Source organism: Sebastes fasciatus, chromosome 11 (genome assembly GCF_043250625.1).
Source record: "Sebastes fasciatus isolate fSebFas1 chromosome 11, fSebFas1.pri, whole genome shotgun sequence".
Lineage (NCBI taxonomy): Eukaryota > Metazoa > Chordata > Actinopteri > Perciformes > Sebastidae > Sebastes > Sebastes fasciatus.
Window position 1 is genome coordinate 19,994,861 of NC_133805.1, and position 27,438 is coordinate 20,022,298.

At 40.4% G+C, this 27,438-nt stretch overlaps 1 protein-coding gene across 2 annotated transcripts in view; it reads right to left on the reverse strand.

Annotated features, from left to right (window-relative positions):
- LOC141777289 (adenylate cyclase type 1-like) overlaps positions 1 to 27,438 on the reverse strand; it is a 51,888-nt gene that overhangs the window by 17,324 nt on the left and 7,126 nt on the right. For both annotated transcript variants that reach the window (XM_074651417.1, XM_074651418.1), the window contains exons 2-5: positions 24,196 to 24,345; positions 23,781 to 23,899; positions 12,551 to 12,662; positions 777 to 904 (exon numbers count right to left, since the gene is read on the reverse strand). In XM_074651417.1, the coding sequence (XP_074507518.1) occupies positions 777 to 904; positions 12,551 to 12,662; positions 23,781 to 23,899; positions 24,196 to 24,345 (509 nt within the window). The remainder of the gene's footprint in view (positions 1 to 776; positions 905 to 12,550; positions 12,663 to 23,780; positions 23,900 to 24,195; positions 24,346 to 27,438) is intronic.

A 27,438-nucleotide genomic window follows, 5' to 3' on the forward strand; every position in this document is an offset into this window, starting at 1 on the left:
CTCAAGCATGTTTTAAAGGTGACCCTATAGGCAAGACCACCACTCTTGTCATTGTATGTTTAAGCACAAACCGTAAATTTACTATTAAAAGCATTCTTTATGCGTAATGATTGAGGTCAGATACAGGCGAGGAATATAAAACTGTAACTACAAGCATTCTTTGTAAATAGATGTGGCAATCTGTCAAGAAGTGGCGGGGAACAAACACTGCTCTACTTTGCTCGAAATAGACTAAAGAACAAAAAGACTGAGCATTTAAATTTAATCAGTGTTGAGGTAAAAGTCTAATCTTAATTAACAGGCTTCTAGTCAAGTCATGAACGTTTCTGATTTAATCTTCTCAGTCTCTCACTTCCTTTTGGTCTTTTCCCCCACTTCTAAACTATGCAGGGTATGCGAGGACAACAAGCTCTTTCAAGCTCAATAAAAAAGCTGATTTTCTTTCTCCATTACAGCCTTTTTTTTCTCCTCTCAGCCAACTGTAGTTCTGCTCACTCAGATGTTCAGTGTTAGAATTCACTCACAGCACACATGGCTGATCAGGCTGCAGTTTGCTCTACTTGAAGGAAATCTCTCAGCATGGACTCGGTTAAAAAGAGAGTTTAGAATGGAATAAAGATTAAAGGAAAGATTTCTTCAGCTTCTACCGCTCCTATTAGACAGACAATGGATGGACAGATGATGATTTAATTTGTGTACACTAATAGAATAATACTTTATAATGTCACGATTATAAATTCATGTAATACTAAATACAATTAAATATGAACACTCACGTTATGGTGTCGATCATGTCCAGACCCATCTCTACGCAGCAGTGGGCGTGGTCAGTCTTAGGTTGGGTCAGTCCGGAAACACAGTAGTAACAATCCCCCAGGATCTTAATCCTGCGACAGTGGTTCTCCTGCCAATCAAAAAAAAAAAAAAGATTATGATTCCACATCTTCCTCAGTGGGCTACCGCCGGTTCTGAAAAGTGAAGCCAATGCAGAAGTGCCTTCAACTTGCATTCTTTCTAATATCCAGCAGGGGGCGACTCCTCTGGTTGCAAAAAGAAGTCTGATTATATTGCAGTCTATGAGAAAATGACCCTACTTCTCACTTGATTTATTACCTCAGTAAACATTGTAAACATGAGTTTATGGTCTCAGTCGCTAGTTTCAAGTTTTCTTCAATACAGCATGATGTTCATTTAGTAAATTATGGTCCCATTTAGAGTCAAATAGACCATAAAGCAGGGTATGTTTTAGGACGTGGCTACCTTGTGATTGACAGGTCTCTACCACTGTGTTGTCGTGTCTGGGAGTTGTCCGTGTTTTCGTCTTACAACTATTACCCTTTCACAGTGTGTTTTCAGTTCATGAAAGTTAATTATAACCTTTTTGGTTGCCTAAAAATGTCTTATTAAGCGATCGGTTGCACTTAGCTCTACCCTCTCGTGTCACTTGTGGTTGCAAAAAACCAAGGTGGCGACAGCCATAGTGGCAAACTTGAGGATTCCAAATGGCAGTCCACTAACCAATGGGTGAATACGTCCACTTCTTATATACAGTCTATGGTCTTCCTCCAAGAAGGATTAGCCAATCAGTAACAAACTCATCTTCACCTCTAGCCCTAGCAAATACAGCCTTTAATCATCATGCTCAGCTCAGTTAGTATTAAAGACATTGTAACAGAGTACCAAAAGGCATCAATGTTTCAGTTTAATCAAAGTTGCACCCGTGGTGTGTGAGAGCAGTGGTGTTTGAGTTAAAGCATTCTGACATTTAATTATAGTTTATCCATTACACTGATCCATATCCACCAGTGTAATTTGTAAGTGTAGCTTCAAGCTATCCGTCGCTACAAAGTTCCAAGGTCGATTGAGTTTATGGTGCAGGAGTTATTATGGCCTTTCAAAATTACCTCTTATACTGTATTTATTCTTCTTCATCATAACACTGTAATGTTTAAAATATATCAAAATATTTCATCCCTCAACATTTTAGCTATTAAGAAGAATGCTTTCTTCAGCAGGCAGATAGCTTTGCTAAAGCTCATTTATAATATCTTATATCTTATCTATATATTTTTATATATTTATATTTATTTATTCATATTTCACAGGGGGTAATGTGCTGGACTATTTCTTGGCCGGAAGCATAGACTGTATATAAGAAGTTGGCCATGTTGCCATGTTTTTTTTCTGCAACCAGAAGTGACACGAGAGGGTGGAGCTAAGTACAACCGAACGCTGAATAAGACATTTTTAGGCGATCAAAATGTTACAATTAACTTTCATGAACTGAAAACACACTGTGAAATGGTTAAAGTTGTAAGAGGGGGTTAAATTTGTAAGTCAAAAACACGGACAACTCCCAGACCGGACAACGCAGTGGTAGCGACCTGTCAATCACAAGGTAGCCACGCCCTAAAGCATACCCTGTTATATAGTCTATTTGACTCTAAATGGGACCATCATTTACTAAATGAACATCATGCTGTATTGAAGAAGACTTGAAACTAGCGATTGAGACCAAAAACTCATGTTTTACAATGTTTACTGAGGTAATAAATCAAGTGAGAAGTAGGCTCATTTTCTCATAGACTTCTATGCAATCAGACTTCTTTTTGCAACCAGAGGAGTCGCCCCCTGCAAGTGCAAGTTTAAGGCACTTCTGCATTGGCCTCACTTTTCAGACTGGGAGATTGCCAACTGGCTGGGAGCAGGAAGTCCCTCTTTCTTCTTGTTAAAGCCAGCATATCAGTATGGCTAGGAAGTGGGGCTTAATGGATAAACTGTTGATAGAAATAGCCTGATATTATTGGATTGGATTAGTGTTTTATGCCGGCGTGGTTGTTTGACAACATACATATAAAGACATGCCACTGGCAACACCTGCTGTAGTCCAAAATTAACAATCACAGAGACAGTTTAGGGCAACAGAGTTACAACCCAAAGACTTCATGTATAGGAGAAATTAATAAATATAGGATCACAATCTGAGAGACGGAGGCAGTCAGTAAAAGAAAAAAAAGGCAGTTATACAACAACAGTTAGACAACATGTATGACGATGCTGTGGATCTCAACATGGACTGATATTTGTGCTGCATGTTCATTATCCCATGCAAACTCTCGAGACTTTGAACTCAACACTGAAATGGTTCCCACAATGCAGCGCTAAATCAAAGGATCAGTCTCACTTTAGGGAATAAGGTGAGTCACTCTCTCACTCTTTAGGGACAATAAGCAGCGGCATGAAAAGGCGGCTTACAAATACAACCCATTATTAGAGGATATGAGCAACAGACAGAGATTTTACCAGGGAGACCGGGTTACTATGGACGCCTTCTCATAACCCTTTATTGTTTCCATGGAGGTAATGGGATCACTGGCCATGCATGTGAGGAGCACTAAGACTCATAATTATGCACATCGGTGGGCACAAGACAAGACAGATGCTCTATTTTTAACATGCGAGCCATGTGAGTTTCAGGAAAGAGAAATGGCTAGGGCTTGTTAGCGGCGACTATTTGCCTCATGTAGCTTTACATGATGTGGTCATGCTTTCTGAGTGCTCAGTGGCATGGAGGCGCATGTGCTGTTCATGTAAAATAGAATCATAGACACAAAGGTACAAAAGAAAAAAGCCCTCAGCATCAGTGAAATGAGGAAATACAGAGACTGTTTGAGCAGCTCTCTCTAGTTTTTCTGTGAAAAACATTTTCTGTTAAAATATTGTCCTGAATATTGAATAAAAGATTTAAATAATAACTATTGATCTCAAATGAGGATTCAAAATTATTTGAGATACAATAATTAGGTGCTTACATAATCACCAAAGGATAGTGTGTCAGTGTCAAGTTTTTCCTCGCTGAGGCGTGAATATTACGCGCGTGTATAAAGGTGCAGTACTGTAGCAGGGGGCAACAAAAGAGGTTTAGGCAACAAAACCACCTAGTTAGGTATAGGAAAAACGTCATGGTTGGCCTTAAAATAAGTACGTAAACTAAGTATAATACGTACGGAAACAATATGACATAAGTACGGAAAATCGAGCTGGTGACGGGAGACTTTGGCCAATCACAGGTCATTTCGGAGAGAGAGCGTTCCTATTGGCTGTTCCTATAGGCTGTGCTCCAGGCTGATGGGCGGTGCTTGGTAATTCCTCAACTGATCTCAACATGGCTGCCGGGTCACAAACTTTTTCATTTTACGCTACAAGATGTTTCTGAAAACATTTGAAGCGAGAAATAGGCATTACACTAACAGAATATTGATTCATATTTGATCAGCGCTGCCTAGTTTGACCGTTTGGTCGGAGTTCACGAGTGATTTACAGCTTGCTCTCATAGACACCAGCTTGGCTCTGATTGGTTGTTTTCATCCGGTTGGTGAAATCTTGCAAATGCCATTAGGAGCACCCGGAGGACACAGAGGCACATGATTTCTTTTAGATTACCTGCCGCATGCAGTACTGTCTGGATATAGTGACCGTTTTATAAAAATAACGTTTTTGAATCATATATGCTCCAATTTTACCCACTGCTGCTTTACGTGTCATCTTATCTTTTCTTAAAATACAAAATTACAAGCATATATGGTCAGTGAAATGAGCCCAGTACTAAGTTTTTTGAGATTTACTTCAATCCATCATACTCAAGATGACGTTAGTCCACTCTATGTACACAGCTCTAAGCAATATGAGTCCCATAGGTCATTAGGCTATTTGCTGTACTTTAAAATGTAAATTAGGTGTCCTCTAAACCGGATCTTAATCTATTTACTTGATGACACTTGTTGTTATCCTCTCCAGGTGTCTCTCATTTTCGTTTGACAATATTGTAACAAAGCCAATGAGGTCTATTTGGGGTTACTCAGGTCATGGAGGAGCAGTAACAGATGGGGCTATACTGTAACCAGGCATGGTTGAAGCTACAGGAAGCCGGGGAAAGCCCTGGTACTTACAGAGTCTCCTACTCTGTACTTTTCCTGTGCTAAGCTGCACTGTGAGGGCTTAGGGGCTGATTCAGTCCCAAGCAGGATTACCAACGTCATATGACTGAAGCATTGTGGGCAATCTGGGTGGTCAAGATGGGTACAGTGTATTAGGGACAGGTAGAGTTTGACACCTATTCACAATTTCCATTAGAAAGGAAGAATAATTTCCTTTAAGATGACTATTTTTGATAATTTATTGTGTTCAGTAAGGTGAGAATATATTTATTACCAGGCACCTTACGTACAGTATACCCTCATGCTTGCAGAGATGCAAATGAGCAAACACTTCAGTGCGCACAGACAAAGAGAGGGAGACAAAAAGGGACACGGAGACAGGGAAGGGGAGCATTCAGTAAATGATTATGAAGGAAACGATGAGCCAGCTGAGAGTAGCCGCAGTTCATTTCCTACAAGTCCCCGAAGGAGAGAGCGGTACACACCGTGCTTTGTCTTCCACACAAAGACAAAGATCAGTGCTGTGTACACATTATTGATGGGGCTAAAGATTAGGGTTTCCACTATAGCTTTGCTGGGTTGAAAGGACACGAGACAGAAGGTGTGTTTGCATCTCTGAATCTGCCCTTTTCCTGCTTTTGAACATGCAGATTTATAGCACAGAGTTGAAACACTTTTCTTAATTCTAATTACAAGCAATCACACTATTTTATGCATTTTATATCATTCAACAACATTTTCCAATCTACCTTGGCTTGAATTATTTCATGTCAACAGTTCATCAATATAGGCAGACAATGATTCATTGCAAGGGCCCTCTCTGTTGGGCAAAATCTTTAAGAGTGCTCTCAACATTTCACCTGCACCACCGTCTCTGCCTGCACGCACAAGCAGTAACTGGATATTTCCCATTTTGTCACCCAGCTCCTTTATTGATTTGAGCTAATATGCAATAATTTATGTGCAACAACAAATGAATAATATATCAACACTTCCTCCACCCACCACAAACCGGTGGGTTGCAGCGAGCGGGTGTTGGAGATCTGTTAGGTAAACATATTAATATAGATTCATTTAACAGATATGACGGATACAACAAACAACGAATGTTCAGCGGTCCCACAGTGTTTTATTTTCAAAGATGGCACTTCTTTTCTGAACATTTGATTGGAACTGGCGACAAGAAGCACTGTTTTCTCGGAACGATTAAAAGATTTAAAACTGGTTAAAATATATTTGGGCTGCTGTTAACATACTTTAGGATAGTGGTTCAATAATTCCTCCAAAATACCACATTAAGACACCAAGACCTTGAGGAACACCACAGAAAAAGCCATGCCGTGATTTGGTATAAATAACCTTTGACATTTGGAGATTTCTGCAAGAATTGCATTTTTCGGTGATTGGATGGCGATCACTTCTGTTCTGGAAACTGCTCAGAAACCCCATTATTGTCAATCTACCTAGGAAAGCTATCCATCCTCTGAATGCACTAGGTCTCTAGTTTATGGGTCTAAAGTTTTATGAGGCTGTGATTATCATAGAGGTCACAACACAACAGGTTTTATACAATGAGATCAAGTTTCAAAAAATGGTCTCACTACAATGAAATGGCTACTATGGGGACTTACATCATCACACATGAATACAATTTGGCTCATTGGATCCAGAGTTTCAGCTTTACAGTGATCTATGCAATTCCAAGACTGTTTAGGGACCCCAGTATGCAGAAATATTCAAAAATACCATTTTAGAATAGGCGAAAATAACACATTTATACTGCATGCAAAAAACTGCATGTGATTATCATAAAGTGTCTGCAAAGGGGAGACTCCTGGGTACCCATAGAACCCATTTTCATTCACATATCTTGAGGTCAGAGGTCAAGGGACCACTTTGAAAATGGCCATGCCAGTTTCTCCTCGCCAAAATGTGTCCCAAATTTGGAGCGTTATTTAGCCTCCTTCGTGACAGCTAGTATGACTCCTTAGGTTTTCTAGTTTCATATGATACCAGTAGCTTCACTCTAGCTCTAAAACTGAACCTTCTACAAGTCAGGATGTCTTGGCATCTGCTGCTTCAGTTTTGACCATCCTTCCACCAATTTATATTTGCTCACCGCAATGGCAACCATCATCATGATTTTTCTTTTTCTTGAAACAGAAGCATTTTTTTTTCTCTCGTACTCCTCCATCAAGATCTCAAGCTGGCTTGTTTGGCTTGGGTTTTGCTTCAGTCCACAGTTTTTAGCACACAGGCGTCTGAGGGAAACTGCAGGACTTGACAGTGATCCTTGCACCTGCTCATGAGACAAACCCAAACAGGGTTATTTGAGCTGTGTTTACACCCAGACTTTAGATTCTGGCAGGCAGCTGTCACAGTGTGGGCAGTGAACAGTCCATGTGCCTAATTTAAGAATATTACATTTTTATTAGCATCCTGAGCAGTTGTAGGCTATTTGTTAGATTTTTCTTGGCGTAGAATTTTGCATTATATAAACCTGCAGATGTACAAATGATCACAACTACAAAGTAGTTGGAGCGGGGTTTTTTAAGTTAACTTTTTTTGCAGAAGTGTACTTTCCTTGGGAATATAATTGTTTTCAGTTCAGTTTCTTCCGCTGTTTTGGGAATCTTTAGTTTCTCACAAAGAGATTACAATTGAAATTGCACCATCTCACGACTTACTCACGACTAGAGGAGTCTTTACTTTGTCAGTTCTGTTTGTGTTTAAGAACGGGATAATAGTTCTGATTGTCAGATATGCTTGGGTCTCTTCAAAATAGTGGAAAAAAGTAAACTTGGGATACAAACATGGCAATGAATGATGTGAACTGCACGCATTGCACATGTGATGCAGGCTATTCTGTAAGCCTTCACACTCATATGTGTGTGTGAATGAAAAGGAAACTCTGACTTGTCGAGGAAGTAAGAGGCAGTAGATGGATACATCATCGAGCCATCCTAAATATGGAAACACGAGAGAGGAAGAGAGCGCGGAGAACCACGGGGCATAAAAGACACAGTTGAGGGAAGTAGGCTGCTGCATGTCAATCAAAAAGCTGAGAAACAAGGAGCGGAGGAGTCTTAAAGCTGTGATGCAGGGAGGTGTTGCGAGAGGAGAGAAAAGAGAGACGAGAAAATGAAAAGCTTTGTGAAACTCTGCCATGGAAACAGCGACGGCACGCGCGCGCATACACTCGCATGCACAAAAAGCACATCCAGTCCAGAGCTATTAATGTTATATAGCATCACACAACAACAATAAATTAATCACAGAGTCCCTCTCACAACAGAAGCTGTTGTTTCGGGTGGCGGACAGACTGTTGGAAACGCAGCCAGGGAGAGGAAGTGTTTATAGAGTGACCAGTTGGTGTGTTAATTTACATTCTTGTTATCCCACTTCGAAATAAATTTCCTTCTTCTATTACTTTCTTTAAAAGACTAATATTTAAAAACTGGCAGATTAAACGCCATGTTTCTGCTTACAGTCAAGTTCAAACCACTTCTACTGTAAACTCCAGTGCCAGTGTGCTGTTATATTTTCACTATTTCATCAAAAACCCAGTAGTTGATACCGTTTCAAAGCTTTCCTGAGATGTCTGCGCCCCTCGTCTTCGGTCTCAGCGGTACAGTCGGCAGATTCTCAGCCCGGTGGTGAAGAGTTATAATTACTCCCAGCTTGTGTTCTTGTGGGTGGTGGGAATCAAATGGCAAATACTGGTCAGTGTGAGTGGGTTTACTGTAAATATCAATTTCCAAGCTATACCCCCTTACTTATTTTGGCACAGTCCAAGACGGTTGTTTTTTTATGCCTCCTAATGTAAATTTGATGCTGCTGTCCACTGAGTTGCTGAGCTTCTAAAAATCGTACCAGGTGTTATCAACATTGAAACCAAAAGCTACTGTAGGTACAGTGAAACAATTCACTCTCCACCTCCTCCGTATCGATATTTGCAATAACGGTAGGCAGCTGTAAATTATCAGCTTGCTTTTACTGGTTGGGAATGCTCTTATACTTGTGGTAGGTTGTGATGAGGCAAAGATTGATAAGGGCATACACTTCATAAATATTGTTACGACCAAATTTAAAATCCAAACCATGACCAGTGACCTGCGTTTTTTGCTTTATTCCATCTATTACTGACTGTTAGCTTACCAGGTTAATACAACACATTGGTGGGTAGACTGTCTTTCCCTCTGGGCATTGCATATTTGCTTGTAGGGCTGACCCGAATGCTTCAAAACTTAAAAAAAAATATATATATATAAGTATGTTATAATAATGTATAAATCCCCAAATATAATTTTATTTATATATATATAATTATTATGAGTTATTTTCTGATGGATATCGCTGTTTGTTGTGTGTAGAGGTGCGTGTGAGTACAGTAGTGTGGCAGCGGTGTTGTCCCGGGCACTGAAACGGTGGAGATGGAGACAGACAGACAGACAGAAGAACATGTCTGCCTGCTGAAAACCTTTTGAATATTACTCACCAAAGATTCAAAGCCCAAAAAATGGTATTTGGGACAGCACTAAACACATCCCCAAAGACCCCCATGTTAAAATGCCTGACTTAACAGCCGAAATGAACATGTTTACAGCCTTTGGTACAGACATATAATATTTGCAGGCGAGTATTTCACATTTTTGTGTCATTTATTTGTTGCGCCCCGCCGTGTGTGTAAAGGCCTTTAGGCTGTGTCGTCACTGCCAAGATGGCAGCGGACGGAGCCACCCACTTTGAGCTTCACAACGGCTCTTCAGAAACCTATGAGTGACGTCATGGAGACTATGTCCATATTTTATACAGTCTATGCACATGACATTAAAATGCGCAAGACTATTGGCACAGTCAGAGAGAGAGCAAATTTCTCAGAGTTGCACTAATCAATATTTTCACATTAAAAAACAGGACTCTGAATAAATGCTAATGTTGCTCCATGTCTGCTGGACGTGTAACTAACTGTTTAGTTTGTTTAAACACAACTTTATAAAGAGATAACATGTCAGTGTTTTGTTTACAGCTTGTTCTCTGCTGCATACAACTGAGAATATAGGAGGAGGAGAAAGATTTTGATAGTTTACATTGAGGTTGAGTGAATCATAGCCTGTCTCTTTGGCACAGGATGCAGTAAACAGAAATAGTACATTCCTTTTGTGAGCATCAGTAATGATTGATATGGAGATGAGGTTGAAAAGTGGCAAACTGTTCCTAAACGCTCAAACACAAAAATGTCTATTTTTATCTAATGCCTAAGATTAAGTGTGAAACGTGATGATGTGTCATATTCAGAAGTTTGTTAGCTACCTGAGGTTAAAAGGCTTATCTTCATTTATGTAAAAACAAATTGGCTGGATCGCTTGAGGAGAGGAGAGGAGAGGAGAGGAAAGGAGAGGAGAGGAGAGGAGAGGAGATGAAGGGAGAATAGAGGAGAGGAGAGGAAGGGAGAAGAGAGGAGAGGAGGGGAGAGGAGATGAAGGGAGAAGAGAGGAGAGGAAGGGAGAGGAGATGAAGGGAGAAGACAGGAGAGGAAGGGAGAGGAAGGGAGAGGAAAGGAGAGAGGAGGAGAGGATAGGTGAGGAGAGGAGATAAAGAGAGAGGAAAGGAGAGGACAGGAGAGGAGAGGAGAGGACAGGAGATGAGGGGAGAGGAGAGGAAGGGAGAAGAGAAGAGAGGAGAGGAGAGGAGAGAGGAGGAGAGGAGATAAAGAGAGAGGAAAGGAGAGGACAGGAGAGGAGGGGAGAGGAGAGGAAGGGAGAAGAGAAGAGAGGAGGGGAGAGGATATGAAGGAAGGGAGAAGAGAGGAGAGGAGAGGAGATGAAGGGAGAAGAGAGGAGAGGAGATGACGGGAGAGGAGATGAAGGGAGAAGAGAGGAGAGGAAAGGAGAGAGGATGAGAGGATGAGAGGAGAGGAGAGGAGAGGAGAGGATACTTTGTCCACTACAGCAACACTTTAGGAGTACACTGCGTTCCTGGCCCACTTCCCATGCAGCTTGACAAGTCCAAAGAGTGGACAGGTGGTGTGGGGATGGTGCTGGAATGGTATCATGAGATGATGCCCAGTGGCCATGTGGCATCGCCCGCTCTTCGTATGGAACGAGAAGAGTCTGCGTGCCCACAGTGACCACGGCTATGAGTCACTGGCACTGCCACTTCCTGCCAGAGTGGATCAGAATGAGTGGGGCTTTGGGTCAGGGCAAGGCTAGAACATTTGATGACAAGCTTCATGGCCGGGGTCAGCCGCTCAGTGTAACATGATACTCCCAGCTATAGCAGCCAAGCGGAGATCAGACCAATCTAGTGCTTTTTAACTCAAAGAACGAGACGGCTCCAATCACAACAGCAAGAAAATTGCCGTAGCTCCAAGATTGCATTTCTTCTGGCCAAACTAAAAGTGAAAATGTATCATTGAAGCTAAATGAATTGTAGCATCTTCGAAATGAAGGGGGAAAAAAAGCTTGAATTAAAGTGCATTGACTTGTTGACATGACATGACTTCTAAATGAGAGTGTGTGTGTATTATAATGCATGGAATCATCTTGTTTTGGCTATTAGCATCTCAGGGTAAAATGCAACTTTCAGTAGCATAAAGACAGACTGCAGCTGTCATGCAAAACAGCCAGAGCCAGGTAAAGCAACCGATCCAAGACTAATTGGAAAGGCAATGACAATTATTTGACAATAACAAGTCAAATGAGAGACGCTCTCTTTTTAGTCGGTTCTAATTTTGTGCGTGTAAACAAACAAAGTTAAATATAGAAGCCCCCAACGCGGCCAAGTAAAACCTTCTATGAAAGCAAAAAAAGGGTTAGTTGTAATCCTGTGGATTATTGGATTTGACAAGGGCATGTGCCTAGTGTAAGTAATAGAGGCCAGATTACATGTAGATAAGGATGTGGCAGGGTGATCTGCAGGGGCTCAACCTTCTCTCACCAAACAAATATGTGTCAGCCAAATTCACAGTGTCTGAGAAGAAGCGATGTCGTACCTTTTTCTGGAGACGTGTTTGATTCTGATTAGCACAATTTCAAAGTAAAAGCACGTCAAGGTACATGTGGTATTTTGATTAAAAGTATTTTCTAACACCATCACTGATAGCATCCCATTTGAGAGCGGCTAGATTAAACCGCAGCGGTCAAATTCACAGCAAAAGTTGAGCGGATTTTCAGCACTGAAATCACAAAAGAGTGATATATTGACAGATGGGAGAGCTGAAATCGTTTCTACATGCAAACCAAGAGAGAGATTGGGACAAGTGAGTGTTGTCCCTTCATTCAGTTCGTTCACGCGACGAGTGACAAGTGGAGACGAGGTTTAGCCCCGGGTAAATCTGGCCTAGATTAAAGAGGTCTGTCAACTCTTTCCTCAAATGAAGGGCTGGATAATCATATTAAGCATCATATGGGCTTCCAGTATTCACAGTGATATCATACAAAGCTGGTACAATAGTGGCATGTGCCAGCAGCCTGTGGCCAAAGCAGCACACACATCCTTCGCCATGTCAAAGTTTGGACAAAGTGTACACACAGAGAGGAAAAGAGCAGCTTCTCATGCCAACAGTGGCTGTAATTGAGGGATATGTGTTCAAGGAGAGGAACCAGACTCACCGTGGCAAGCTCATCAAACTTTCCAAACAGCTCATTTAGCAGTTTAACCAGTTCCTGGGCTGTGCACTGGGAGGACAGGATGGTGAAGCCGACTATATCTGCAAACAGGATGCTGCGACAGAGAGAGAGAAAAATAAGCGTTTCAGTCACTGCAGGTTATTTATAGCAGCATGTATGAAAGAATAAAAAAAGAAAAAAAAAGATTATTGGGTGCCTCATCAGATTAGCTCTCAGGAATTTGCTTTAAATGACATTTAGGAAGCCTGAGCCAAAGTCAATTTGAACATTGTCTTTGGATTTTACAGCAAACTAATCAAACATTCAAATTAATGACCTGCAGCAGCAAAAAAAAAAAAAAAAGAGAGAGAGAGAGAGAGAGAGCGTGCTCCACGTTCTCTAACTGACTGGCAGTGCAGTCAAGCAGAGCGACTCAAAATAGAAGCGAGAGCATTCTCATGGGGATCAAGGTGGAGAGATGTCCTGTTAGGAGCTGGTGAACAGCCATTCTGGGATATATTGCAACCATCAAGGCGCTGTCACCCCTCCAGGTGAACTTGTATTCCCTTTCGACAGTTGGTACATCAGACTGAGAGTGCTTGAGGTTTAAAGTTGAACCGAAATTTTAAAAGAAGTCTAAGAATTCAGCACATTGTGGTGTTTGTTTTGACTTTTGCATATATATATATATATATATATCTTTTATTTAACCAGGTGAAAGTCTCATTGAGATTAAAGGGCCAGTGTTGGCATTTAAGGGGATCTATTAGCAGAAATGGAATATATGTTTTCATTAGTGTATAATTACCTGAACCTAAGAATTGTTGTGTTTCGTTAGCTTAGAATGAGCCTTTTATAACTACATAGGGAGCGGGTCCTCTTCGCAGAGTCCGCCATGTTGCACTGCCATGTTTCAACAGAACGGACAAACCAAACACTGGCTCTAGAGAGGGCCTCTCTCGTTTTTACATTACATGAAGGCCACCGTAGTTCTCCAACATGCTTGTGAAACTGCGGTAACGTGAGCCGCAGAGTGCAAAACCGTGGTACCACCAGCCACCGTCTGACTTCTGTTGCTCCTAAAGTAGTGTTATTATGGTAAGGATAGCCTCTGAGCGAGATGAACGGCGTTCCCACAGTTTTGAACTCGGCGGCTCACGTTACCGCAGGGAGGAGTGAGCGGAAGGGTACTCAGTTGGTTGCAATCTGCAACCACACCACTAGCTGTTGCCAAAGCCCACACACTGTACCTTTAAAATCTCTTTTTTAACATAAACATTATTACAACAATAAACACAAACAATACAAGCAGACAAATAAAACTGTCACACACTACAAGTGAATGAGCCCAATATCCAGTTAATATGCAATACAAAAACAAAACAGTTATAATGCATAAAACAGTTTTAAAACGATTTTAGTGAAGAATTTAAAGGTGCAGTGTGTAGGATTTGGCATCTAGCGGTGAGGTTGCAGATTGCAACCAACTGAATTTTCTCCTGTGTGCCAAGCATATAGGAGCCGATGCGAAAAAGTGAAAGCTCAAATGGCCCTATCTAGAGCCAATGTTTGTTTTGTCCGTTCTGGGCTACTGTAGAAACATGGCAGCTGGCTCCGTGAAGAGGACCCCGCTCCTTATGTAGCTATCAACTGCTCATTCTAAGGTAACGAAAACACAACTCTTATTTTCAGGTGATTATACACTAAAGAAATCATATTTATTATTATATTGTATTTCCACTAATACAGTAGATCCCGCTAAATGCTACACACTGTTCCTTTAAGAGCAATCACATTGACCCAAGTGCTATTTTCACGATCCTTTAAAATGGACCTAAATTCCCCCGTAGTAATCAGCTCTGACAGTTTCATGTCCTTCTTTACATTATTCCAGAAAGAAGAGGCATCGTAAAAGCTTTTTATACCTAGTTCTGTTCTAACCTTGGGGACCAATATTTGTAGAATATTTTGAGAGTGCAGGCCATAATGATTATTTTTTTTATTTTATTTTTTTAACAAATGTATGTACACAGAAAAGAAAGAACCAGCCTAAGGAGAGATTGATGTGGTCAGAATTGCATTGACCAAAAAGAAGAAATGTTAAGATTAAATTACTTTTCTGCTGTGATAGCACCTCCTACATTAATGTTCTCCAGGTGGCATGAATTCTTGGTTCCAACTGAAGAGTTGGCGTAATGCAATTGGTCCACTATCTGCGTAGGCGGGCACTAAAAATGGTTATTAATATCTCTACAGTTCCAACAGCCACACAAGCAGTTAACCAGCTGGGGGGCTAATGTTGTTAGCCGCCTCTTTTTGCTGTTAGTCCCATCTGTGATTTGAGCACTCCGTATGTTACCCAGTGACTCTGCATGTTCGTTACTGCGTGTCCTCATCCAAACTGCTGAGGTGACCTAGCTGCTGTGACTTTTCACAGTCTAGTTATCTGGGGTCACCACAACTGGACAATGAAATGAACATTGAAAGAGAAATGACAGCTAACGCCAGCTAGACCCCCTCCTTTATATAATGCAGGACAAACACAGCCCTGAGTGTGTGAGAGCTGCTGATGAAATAATATGAACCCAAAACTAACGTCTAGTGGGAACCAGTGCTATAACGTTAGAAAGTTCTAGGGTTTTTTCATATACATGAGCTCGACTAGGTTTGACTTGGCACGACATTTGCATCTTTATTACAACAGGGCTACCTGCTTGAAGGTATGTGTGTGTAGTGGTCAAAGGAGCAGCTGTAACAGTGGATAAACACATTTTATTTCCTACATTTTTCACAATAAAAGTCCCCAGTTATTTTTGCTGCTTGTTCTCTTCCTCTCTGCAGTACTAGTAGACTTGTTTTATTAAGAATAGCCGCTAACGAAGCTCCTCTAATTCGGAGAAACATTTAATTTCCTATAGATTCTTCACAATAAAAGTCCCCCATTATATTATTATTTAAAAGCTTTTATTACTATGATAAGGGGGGCCGTCGAGGGTTGGCCGCGGCCGGCGAGACATCACCGCAACCTGCTTGGAGGCGGGTCGGGCACACTTTGGCCCTACTCAAGGCCTATAGAAAGGAGGCTGGGTCACGCGTCAAATCTCCGGGGGTATAACACATGCGCAGTAAAATCTCGCCTGCACTCGCCGAAGTTGAGCCAATCGCAACGCACGACCGCAGCTTCAGTTACACTGCGCATGTGTCATACCCCACACCCCAAGACCCATGTCCGCCCGTGACCAAGCCTCCTTTCCATAGGCCTTGGCCCGACTCCGGAGATGGTCCATCTCAGGCGTGGCATAGCTCGGCCAATGGAAAAACCCTATTAGGCTTCCACTTCCTGGGTTGGAAGCCAGTTAGCCTATAGCTTGCTTACTTTCTGAGTGAAATACTGAACTGAATAGCATGATGGGTCAGATATCTGTAATTATTAACGGTATATAAGCGCCAAGGGGAAAAAAGGTCTTGTATCAACATTGGTAGACTACAGGGCAACGCTGGCCCTCAAGTGTCAGCCCCTGCATCAGAGCAGAGCAGGAAGGAGTGCTGGGTGGCAGTGGTGGGTGTGAAGGGGATTAGTCACCAAACTCTGACTGTTCTGTCCAACTTGCATGTCTGCGGCTCCCGCACTGACGGCAGACTGTTCCCTGCATGTGGGCTGGTGTTTTCACAATGTGACAGAGTGTTGGATCTCAAACGGGGAGCCGCTAAATGTCATTTTGTTGTCTCACAGATGTCACCGTTAACGAGGGGAAATTGATTCAATTGGTGTGAATGTTTTAATTGCCAACCATCTGTGGCGGACAAATATTTGAAATGTTAAATACTGTGCTAGCGTAAACACTTCAATTCACCGAAAACTCTGAAATGATATTTCGTATCAGTGGACAAAAGATCGTGCAGACGCAGTCGATGCATCTTTAACGTGTGTAGTGAACAATACAGCAAAGAGCTGGATAAACAGCAGATTGATTTTGACGGCCAGTTATTTAATCCCTCAAATTGACGCATCAGATCTGTTTCAAACTGTCTTGAATGAGCCTTCTTAAAATTTAAACTGCTGATTATAATTTGCACCCAAATGTCTCCAGCCTTCTGTCATTCCCTTCAAAGAACTGACATGTTAACTCACATAAGCTAATTGTAAAATGAATCATCATTTCACAGTCCCACCACCACTGTAGTAATCATTCATAAACCAGCTGCAAATCCAACCATCTTCTCAAGAGGAAATATTTTCTTTGGCAGTTGTGTGAAGAGAGGAAGGTTGGAAACTGCACTATGAAATGTTATATTTGGAGCCGATCACGTGTGCCTTTAGATAGACTGCTGGCTATTAAGAGTAGAGGATTCATTTTGCTTGTGAGGGAACAATGCTAATTATTTCAGAGCTCTGCTTTTAAAAATAGCACAGCAGCACTACAACGTCTGCCCGGAGTAGCTCATAGTGCATCTCTCTCTGATGTGATGATACTACACAGGCAAGATAGTGGCCTTCCACACACATTTTAGGATGATCCCTAGAGCTTGCTAACAGACTCCTGCAGTGTGACACATGTCTCAGTTCATGCCTGGGTCATGATATCTGCATGGAGGCAGCAGACTGTGGTGTTTCTGCAATTCTCATGATGACTACATGCCTTCAATTCAAGCGCTCTTTTGTAAGACAGTATTGTATAAATTGTCTCTCCACATTCTTTAATGCTGTCACGTCCACATCCCTTAAAAAAAGCAATACTGGAATCACGGCCCTCATTTGCTCAGCCAATACTGGACTGGAAGTTGATAAATGCGTTATGTGGTAACACAAGTGAAACGTACGCAATTGCAGTCCAACTACAGGCTGCTACTGCTTTCCTAAAGTAGTTTTGTTGTGTATATGGAGGAGGATTGAGGCAGACATTTTCATGCAGGCAAACAAAAGTTTTGGGACTTTTCTGGAAGGAAAAGTACGACTGAGGCTCCTACGTGTGGCTGTGCATGAAGCATAAACCAGCCATGACGTGCTGCAGAGAGCATCCCATTTACTGCAGCTATTTGTTATTAGTGCAAGATGTTCTTGGCTGTTTTTACCTCATGTAAACCTCAAGGGGTGGGGATCACCAGAGGTTCCCATGATGCAATATTATCACAATACTTAAATCACGATACGATCTTATTACGATTTTAAACATTTTGTGATGGGCTGAGTATTGCGATTTAGATATATTACGATATGTTGTGATTTATTACCTTTTTTCAACTGCAAAATTATGCAGTTTGTCAACATCTGTTTTATATAATAAGATACAGTTTTGATTCTGTTCATGTCAGAGTTTTCATTCACGTATATTGAGGACAGAGTTCAAGGGACCCTTTTGAAAATGGCCATATCAGTTTTTCCTCACCAAAATGTAGCGTAACACTGGAGTGTTATTTAGTGTTCTTCCCAACAAGCTAACATGATTGGTACAACCTCTGAAAGACAGAGTAGCAGCCGGATTATTAAGAGTTTATATAATAAAAATCTGTACTTGACGTCCGTGTATTAATACAATATTGCCACGCAAAATATCGCAATACTATGCTGTATTGATTTTTTCCTCAAACCCCTATAAAACATATATAAATGTAAATCAGCTTTTATTGTCACACATTGTTTTTTGTACACAGCACACAGTGAAATTTACTCTCTGCATTTAACCCATCCTAGTAGGAGCGGTGGGCAGTTACTATATAGCGCCCAGGGAGCAGTTTTGGGGGTCTGGTGCCTTGTGCAAGGGCACCCCGACAGTGCCCAGGAGGTGAACTGGCACCTTTCCACCTACCAGTCCACAGTCCATACTCAGCACGTGCGGGGACTCGAACCGGCGGCCCTCCAGTTCCAAAGCCAGGTTCCCTAACATGCATTTCATTGTCTCCACTTTGATGTGAAGCATGCATGGCGCATATGGGGACTGTGTTCCATTCAAAGTTCAGATCTGATCTCTCAATCCCTGGTTTACAGAGATACAGAAATCTGCTGTTGTGTTATTATGGTGGCAAATACTGTAAACACGCATTAGTGAAAAGTTTTGCAACCTGCATGTAATATGGGTCAAATGATGCTGGTAAATTCAATATGAGACACAAAGGTTATGTTAGTAACTGCTTGTTCAGCTCATAAAAATGTTTATGATTAAATACCAACATGAGCAACTTGTCCCAGTCAGCACATCATAAAGGCACATAAATCCAGGGATATATATTAAATAGGAGAACACATAAGCTTACTTGGTATAGTATAGCATCCATGTGCGCGAGAACAGGCAATCTAAATCATAAAGACAAATATAAAATACGGGGTGTGTGCTGAGCATGCAGTTGATACCACAAACGTCTGGGGCATATTTTTAACTACACTGCATTACTTTTAATATAAGCTATATGTCTGCATAACGTGATTCTATTTAAACACCCATGTGCAAAATGTACACATATGAACTGTAAGTGTTGCCAGAGATATTTGACATAGAACTTGCAGATGCATTAAGAATATTTTTCATTGAGTAATCTCATACCTCGAAGGCACCGAGAAGCAGAGGGATCGCAGACTGGGAGCTTCTGTATCTGATTTTGAATGTCAAAACAAACACTGCAGCACTCTTGGCAACAGCTATAAGTTAGTCCAGCCATTGCCTTCACCAAAACTACTGTACTGGACTGCACTGTATTCTCTGCTCAAGGTCAAAATCCTCATCCCCAATTCCAGGTTCTGGCTCAGTATACTATCATCCACAGCAGGCAAATCACAACAACTCAAATGATTAAGCGATGCAATACAAACAGGATTTTTCTTGTGGTAACTACAACTTGTCTAATAATATTGTCTAATTCCACCTCCCTCACACCCTCATCCATTATTTTCTCTCCAATGGCACATATTCGCAGAAAGTTATTCCCTCAATTATCTCCTATTTCCCCCTGTGGGAGGCATGTAGCTATTTTGGCAGATTGTTATTTCAATTTAATCACGTAGCGGAAGACACAAGCCAACTCACGGGTTAACTTTGGATGGGCCCCTCTGGAGCTGCAGTGTGTGGGCAGTGTATGTGCTGACGTCGGGCCAATAAAGGGGCCAACACAGACGAGCATGCAAGATGCTTACAACTAATTTTAGAAGGATAAACTGTAAATTCTTTGTGATAGTGAGTGAGCATCTTCAAACATTACAAAACTAAGCAAACAAGCAGTTCATCTTGGAAATAGAATAACATCATTTTGTTTTTCCTCTAATTTTTAAGAATTATGAAACGCAAACTTAAGCGATGTAATAAAAGTCTCTAAAAAGCTTCCTGGTTTATGTGTTAATGGAGCAACGTTACATTTGTTTTGTAAAGTGAATGCCTTTATTGTTGGGAATTTGTCTTTAACTGTCATTTTGTACGTATTTACTGTATGTGTGGGTGTGGAATGGACATTGAGGGAAATGCTTGTGAATGAAAAAAAAAAAGAGTGGTGAAGATTAGGACTGCAATTAACGATTATATTCATTGTCGATTAATTTGTTGATTATTTTCTTGATTAATTGATAAGTTGTTTGGTCTATAAAATGTCAGAAAATGGTGAAAAATGTCGATCAGTGTTTCCCAAAGCCCAAAATGACGTCCTGAAATGTCTTGTTTTGTCCACAACTCAAAGATATTCAGTTAATTGTGATAGAGGAGTAAAGAAACCAGAAAATATTTAAGAAGCTGGAATCAGAGAAATTTTGTTTCTTTTCTAAAAAGATTACTCAAACCGATTAATCGATTATCAAAATACTTGGCTATTGACAACTAATTGATTAATTGGTTAATAGTTGCAGCTAAAGTTCACCAAAGTTAAACTCCATGTGAATGCGAAGATGTTAATTTGCTCGCGTAGAATGGAAGTGAACGGGAGGCGAATGTTAATTTTGCACATATGCGACCGTGCCTTTAAAGCTGAAGTAGGCGAGATTGGAGCAAATATGATTTAAAAAAGTGATTTACTATAAAACGGTCGCTATATCGTGACAGTAGTACATGAAACAGGTAACCTGAAAAAAATGATGTGCCTCCGTTTGCTCCAGTGTCCTCCAGTGCTCCTAACAGCATCTGCAAGATTTCACAGACCGGAGGAAAACAAGCAGTAAGAGCTGATCTGAGGTCTGCTGTCCATTGCTGTCTATGAGAGCTGGCTGTCAATCACTCGCGAACTCCGACCAAACGGTCAAACTAGGCAACGCTGATCAAATATGAATCAATATTATGTTACATTAATGCCTATTTCTCACCTCAAATGTTTTCAGAATCATCTTGTAGTGCACGGTTTAGCTGTAAAATGAGAAAGTTTGTGACGCCGCCACCATTGTGAAATCTGGTGAAGAAACGTCAAGTTCCGGTCACATGACCAGAGCACAGCCAATAGGAACGCTCTCTCAATGAAATGACCTGTGATTGGTCAAAGTCTCCCGTCACGGGCTAGATTATTTAAAGCCTGAAAACAGAGCCATGAGGAGGTGCAGAAGTCTAGTTATCTCTCAGAACACTTGAATTACAATATGCTGAAAGGTTATTATGGAATTTTTGCCCAATGATGCCAAATATATACTGCCTACTGCCACTTTAAGGGGGTGCTAAATTATCAAGTGATAAGTCTGAAAGCTCTTTGATTAAAAGAGCGATGTCATATACACAGTGCATGCTCATAATTCATCACTGTTTTCAATATATATATATATATTATAAATAATAAAAATGCAATTTATTAGACGTGACTTGATAAACTAACAACAATTCAAGATTAATTACTGTGTTAACTGATATGACATATGTATATATATATATATAAATTTGTCATATCAGTTACTGTATTACATCCCCTCAAAATAATGAAAGTTGATGTCAATATGGGCCATAATATCCCACATATATTGCTAAATAAACTCCAGGTTTCTTACTTTGGAGTCATATTCTTTTTTTTCGTGAGTGATTACTACAATATCCCCATGGCTGGATTTTAATCAGATCAAATACTGCCCACAGTCTCAGAACATAATGAAGAAAACTCTGAGTACATTGTGCACCACACTGTTTACTTTCTAATTACAGTCCACCCAAATCACATAAATCATGTCCGCATCCAGCCTAGATCGCTCTCAAAGGGTGGCGCTATCTGAAGGAGTTCAAGGCACAAAAGCAATCAGCAGAGCTCCGCTGAGATGTGTCCATATTTAACCGCCGTGCGTACACACGGCGTTATGCAACAAGAATTTAGTCTCCATTGCATTTAATCCCCTGTAGCAACTTAATCCTGGGGCTAAGCAAACTCTCCTCCTCAAGCATCCCTACTGCTCTGAGAACACAGAGGAGAGGAGGAAGAGGAGATAAGAGAAGGAAACAAGGAAATGTTGGAGCACGATAAAGGAGATTTAAGAGTACATTAATAGTGGGTGATGAAAAGGAAAATGGAAATATCTTATAAATTGTTCAGAATGGAGCAGTGAACGTCATGTTTTCAAATGCGCTGTTTACCGACAAAGGGCTAAAAGGTCAATCTCAGCTAACTAAAGCTGCAGGGGTCAGGAGGTAAAGTGCAAATTTGCACTGGTGACTAAGAGCAGTTACGCAAGTACTGTACTTGAGTACAATTCTGAGGTATGCTTGTAGTTGATACCTGAGTATTTCCACTTAATGCACTTAATTCTACTCCACTACATTTATCTGAAAGCTGTAGTTATTTTGCAGGTCAAGATTTTACTAGGGCTGCAACTAACAATTATTTTCATTGTCGATTAATCTGTTGGTTATTTTCTTCAATTCATCAATTAGTTGTTTGGTCTATAAAATGTCAGAAAATGGTGATAAATGTCGATCTGTGTTTCCCAAAGCCCAAGATGACATCCTCAAATGTCTTGTTTTGTCCACAACTCAAAGATATTCAGTTTACTGTCATAACGGAGTAAAAAAAAAAAGAAAATATTCACATTTAAGACGCTGGAATCAGAGAATTTATACTTTTTTTTTTGTTAAATTGCTCAAACCAATTAATTGATCATCAAAATAGTAGTAACTACCCAATTGTATATAAAGTAGTCAGATTAGCTCCCTCTTTACTGGCTACGACATTAAACTTAGGGATGCACTGATACTGATACTGGAGCGGGTATCGGGACGATACCCACTCAAACAGCTGGATCGGGTATCGTGACAATGGGGCCGATCTATTCAATTCAGTTCTATGTTTATATACTATACAGTATACATACTGGAATTTGAATTCCTGTGTAAATTTTGACCATTTGTTGTTGCATTAAAAGGGTTTACACTTGAGTTGCAATTCCTGTTAATTTTGGTGTTACATTTATTATTTTAATAATAAATAACAATTCAGTAAATTTATATCTATGAATTTATTCGTCGCATTTTGTTTTACAGTCAAGCGTGATGTTGCCTTACACATAACAGAATGATCCCACTCACTTCCACACAGTAGTGAGTACACAGCTTGTTAATTAAACGCTGGTATTAGATCGGATCTGAAGATTTATTTGTCATTCGTCGCGGTTAACAGTTGGGATTCCACAGCCATCAACTTGGAGCAAAAAGTATCGATCATAAGAGGGAAAGCATCTCTCCCAAACTGTTGGGAGCTTGGCAACTGTGCGGGACGTTGCATAAGTGCCAGAGGAATCTCCTCCTCACTAAGCATTGCTTAATCTGCCTTTCTCTAGTCCCCAGTAGGAACGCTACCCCTAAAAGCCTTGTTTCCCCTGCTGACTGCTGGGATACATTGGCATATGCACCACTGGCATATTAGCCATAACGCAGCAAAAAATATGACCAGATTTGTGTTAGTTCCTTGTTGCCCACAAATTATTTTCCTATCATTATCAGGACTGATAATAAACAAGCGAGTAAGGGGCGAACCCTTTATACTCACTGGGAAGAATTAAATATTTCAGTTTTGCAGCCTCGGGCGGTGTTAATGTTTTAGGACACTGTTGGGTCACATCACACTACATTGTGTAGCCCTCAGTGTTCTCTCCAAAGGACACGTTTGGTCACGTTATTCAGTCCCTTTTAGGGTGCACCATAATGCATTGAGACAGCGTTTATTCCACTATTTCAGCTGGAATATAGTGTCTCCAAATACCACTGTTAAAAGTGGTAATAGTTAAGGCAATTCAAGAGGGATTTAATCACCACTGGGATTTGTCTGGAGCTGTGTTGTGCTGATGTGAGGATCCTACCTGACATTGTCATGGCGCTGGATGTAGATTTTGTGAAAGATCCTTTCTGGGGGCTTCAGGAAATCCTCTTTCATCTCCATAGCTACGTTCCTGGGCAACAGACTCATTAGCAGGCGCTCCTGAGCGTGTGTGTGTGTGTGTGTGTGTGTGTGTGTGAAAGAGAGAGGGAGAGAGAGAGAACAGATAAAGTAAGTTTAAATATACATTTATACAGTCAAAGTTATCATAGGACAAAGTGTTGGTAGCGATAAGAAATGTGCCAGACAAAAAGGCATGAAATCTAACAGAAATGAATAATGTGTCGAAATGACTCACGGCACAAGAGGGAGAGAGAGAGAGAGAGGGGAAAAATAAGAAAAAAACAGACGCACATCTAATTTTACCCCTAGTTTCAGCAGTGTACAGGTGCCTGTACCTGTTTCTCGTTCTCGTCCTCCATGCGGAGTCGCTCTTCAATGCAGTTGCGAGCCTGCAGGAAGGCCTTCCTCTGGGCTCGCTCTGTCAGGATGCGCACAAACAGCCCTGACAGGTTGACACTGGTGAACAGCACTGTGTTGGCAACCAACTGCAAAAAGAAGAAAAAATAAACAGCTTTAATTCTTTGGTACAGTTGTTAAAGACACATACAGTATTAGGAAATCATTAGGAGATGCTGTGAATGAAGACTGTTAATGTATTTTGTACATGTGTGACGTGAAGAATGATGAAAGAAACGTGAATTTCTATTTTCATGTAGAGAAAATAATCACATCTAAAAGGAGACATATCATGAAAAACTCACTTTTTTCAGTGCTTGTGTTCATACATTTGGGTATCTGGAGTGCCTACCAACACACAAACTGAAAATATGAGAAAATATGCTGGCTCTACACACTGTTTTTCCTCGCTGTCTCTCTCAGACTGCGGCTGAGCGGCTTTCGTTCTTCAGAGGCAGAACATGAAATTAGCAAAATAAAATGACAAAAACAACCTGCGATGTACTCAACCAATTGCCGATAGCCGATATATTCGTCCAATTGCCCAACCCTGATCCTTTGCAAAGGTGCACCATATTTTTCTCGCAAGCCAATCAGAGCAGACTGGGCTTTTTCAGAAGCGGGTCTTAAAGAGACTAGCGCTAAAACCGAGCGTTTCAGACAGAGGATGAATACAGTTATATTCAGATAGTATGAGAAAAATAATGTGAACATGATCTAGTAGAAACCCAAAACACAAGTATGAACCTGAAAATGACCACGATAGGCCCCCTTTAAATATGTAATTTGATTGTTTTTCTGTGTTTGTACGTTTGTCTGTGTGTATTGACACACAGTACATTCTTATATGTATGTATTTAGTAAAATATATGCACATACGCTTATGTACAATTGCGAATTGAAGCGTGTCCCTACTTTTGAGGTCTTGAAACTGGAGATTAGGTACCCCAAATAGGCCCTTCAGAGGTTAAAGTAGAATTAAATCAGTCTTTTTATTTCCTCATAGGTATTTTTGTATGCTTTTGTGTGGCCTCATTACCTTGTGTATCTTTTTATATTTTTTTTTTATATTTATTTGTATTTCTTAATGTCATTATTTGTGTGATTAATTGTGTTTTAGTGACTTTCTTTTCCTATCTATTGTGTGTGCATCTGTTGATTTGGCTGACAAGCTGCTGCATACAATTACCCTCGCAGGGATGAATAAAGTTGTATTCATTTGAATAATAATCTATCCCATTATTAACTATCCCATTTGGAGTATACACTGTACTGTATGTGACATCCTCCTATATGAGAGATGGGTGAGAGGGTAGTGATGGGGCCTAACATTTCTCTATTTCGGGGTCTGTGACATTAAAGCGTTTGAGAATCACTGCTCTGGCTCATCCATCACAGTAGATGCACAGCAGCATGACTGCTTCAACCTTGTGCAGGACACAAAGGAAAGAGAGTTTTTTTTGTACTTAACTTGAGGTCAGCTGGCTTTGACTTTGTATACAAACCAAACAATGTGCTATATCCACCTCTAGAGTGTACACTAGCAAGCTGTTACCCTGGGCAGTGATTATATATTCATAAGAATAAAGCAATTAATATCTCCGGTCATTCATCACGAGTGTTTCCTACAGCGAGAGTCAATGATGGAGCATATTTGACCTCAAGAAAATCCATAACAAATTACTTTACGCTTCACACTGTCAAAGTTTCATATGATATACTGTACACACAAGCTCTCAAATTTAACAAACTTGTATTGCCACAGACAGGCATGTTTCCCAGTCCAATGAATAATGGATTTCCTTGAAAAGACTGTTTTTGGCAGCAGCAGTCTGTCTTTGTGCTTTGGCAGCAGAGCTGGCAAGCATCGACATGTCCAAACGATGCTCAAGTTACTTTACAGCCTCGAGTAAGTAAATGTGGACATCTGAGATGAGTGGCGTAAAACACTCATCTGCCTTATCTGTGTGGTGATAACTAGGGATGGGACCATATAGGGTTTTATATCGCAGATCGCAATAAACAGCGATCACAATAAGTTGGTGGCGGGGAATTTCTATTATCGGGATAATCGTGAATATTGTCATGAGTGACTTGAAAAAGCTGTTTAGCTTGCTATCATGATAAAGAAGTGAAAAATACAGCCTGATTTAAAAAACTAATTATCATGTATCATCCTTTATTTACGCAGGGGGACCTTATGATTTATGATTACATTATTTAAAAAAAAGATGTGTCCTTTCTGTGACGCAATACAAATATTTGTTTCTTGACAAAATGTAAGATAAAGGGATTACAGTATATTTTAGTGCCATTTTAGGAGTTTTAAGCATATATAATATAATATTGTAAAACTATTTTGGACAGGATAAATGTGAAATGAAATTTTCATATCGTCCCATGCCTAGTGATAACCCCAATTTGCCTTCAGATGGCAATATCTGATCTTAGTGCGCTATACTCACACTTGCAGCTATTTTACTGTCAGTAAAGTACAGTTGCTCGTTTTCCTTGTTTATAGCAGTCACTATAGTTATATGGTGTGAATGTGCTTTGGGATTTAAGGTAATAGTTGTTCAGTGTCCAGTGTAAGCTTTATCTAAACATGCAAGGTTGTAAACTAATGTTATATAGCATGTTATTACTCCCAACTCTTTGATGCATCAATAAGATATGGCACTAAAAAGAGTGTATATTATAGACAGACACAATTTTAAACATGTTCAGTGGAGCAGTGGTTCCAAACCTTTTTTCTCAATGGACCCTTTTCTATCATTGAGTAAACTGACGACCCCTGACTAGGCGACATATTTTAAGGATATTTCATATTATATTCAATGCATAACAATAGCAGTATAGAATAACTGATAAACTGTACAATTAACCCGAATAGTGAACGCAATAACTGCAGGAAGAGCAGATTATTTTCTGTGAATATTGCATCAGAGATGAGTTTTCCTGTTATTTTTAGGAACTTTTAATTTTTAACAATCATACATACTTAATAGGCTTCTTCTTTTTTTTTTACAAATTCAGTGTTTCCTTCTCCCTGACGCTTGGCCATTGTTCTATCAGCTCTTTGGTTGTTTTAACAGCGTATTTTTCTAATGCAGGACGAGGCTGTTTAGCAGGGAGGGGAGACTCTATGAATATTGCTTGGGTTCAGGTTTTGACCGTGCCCT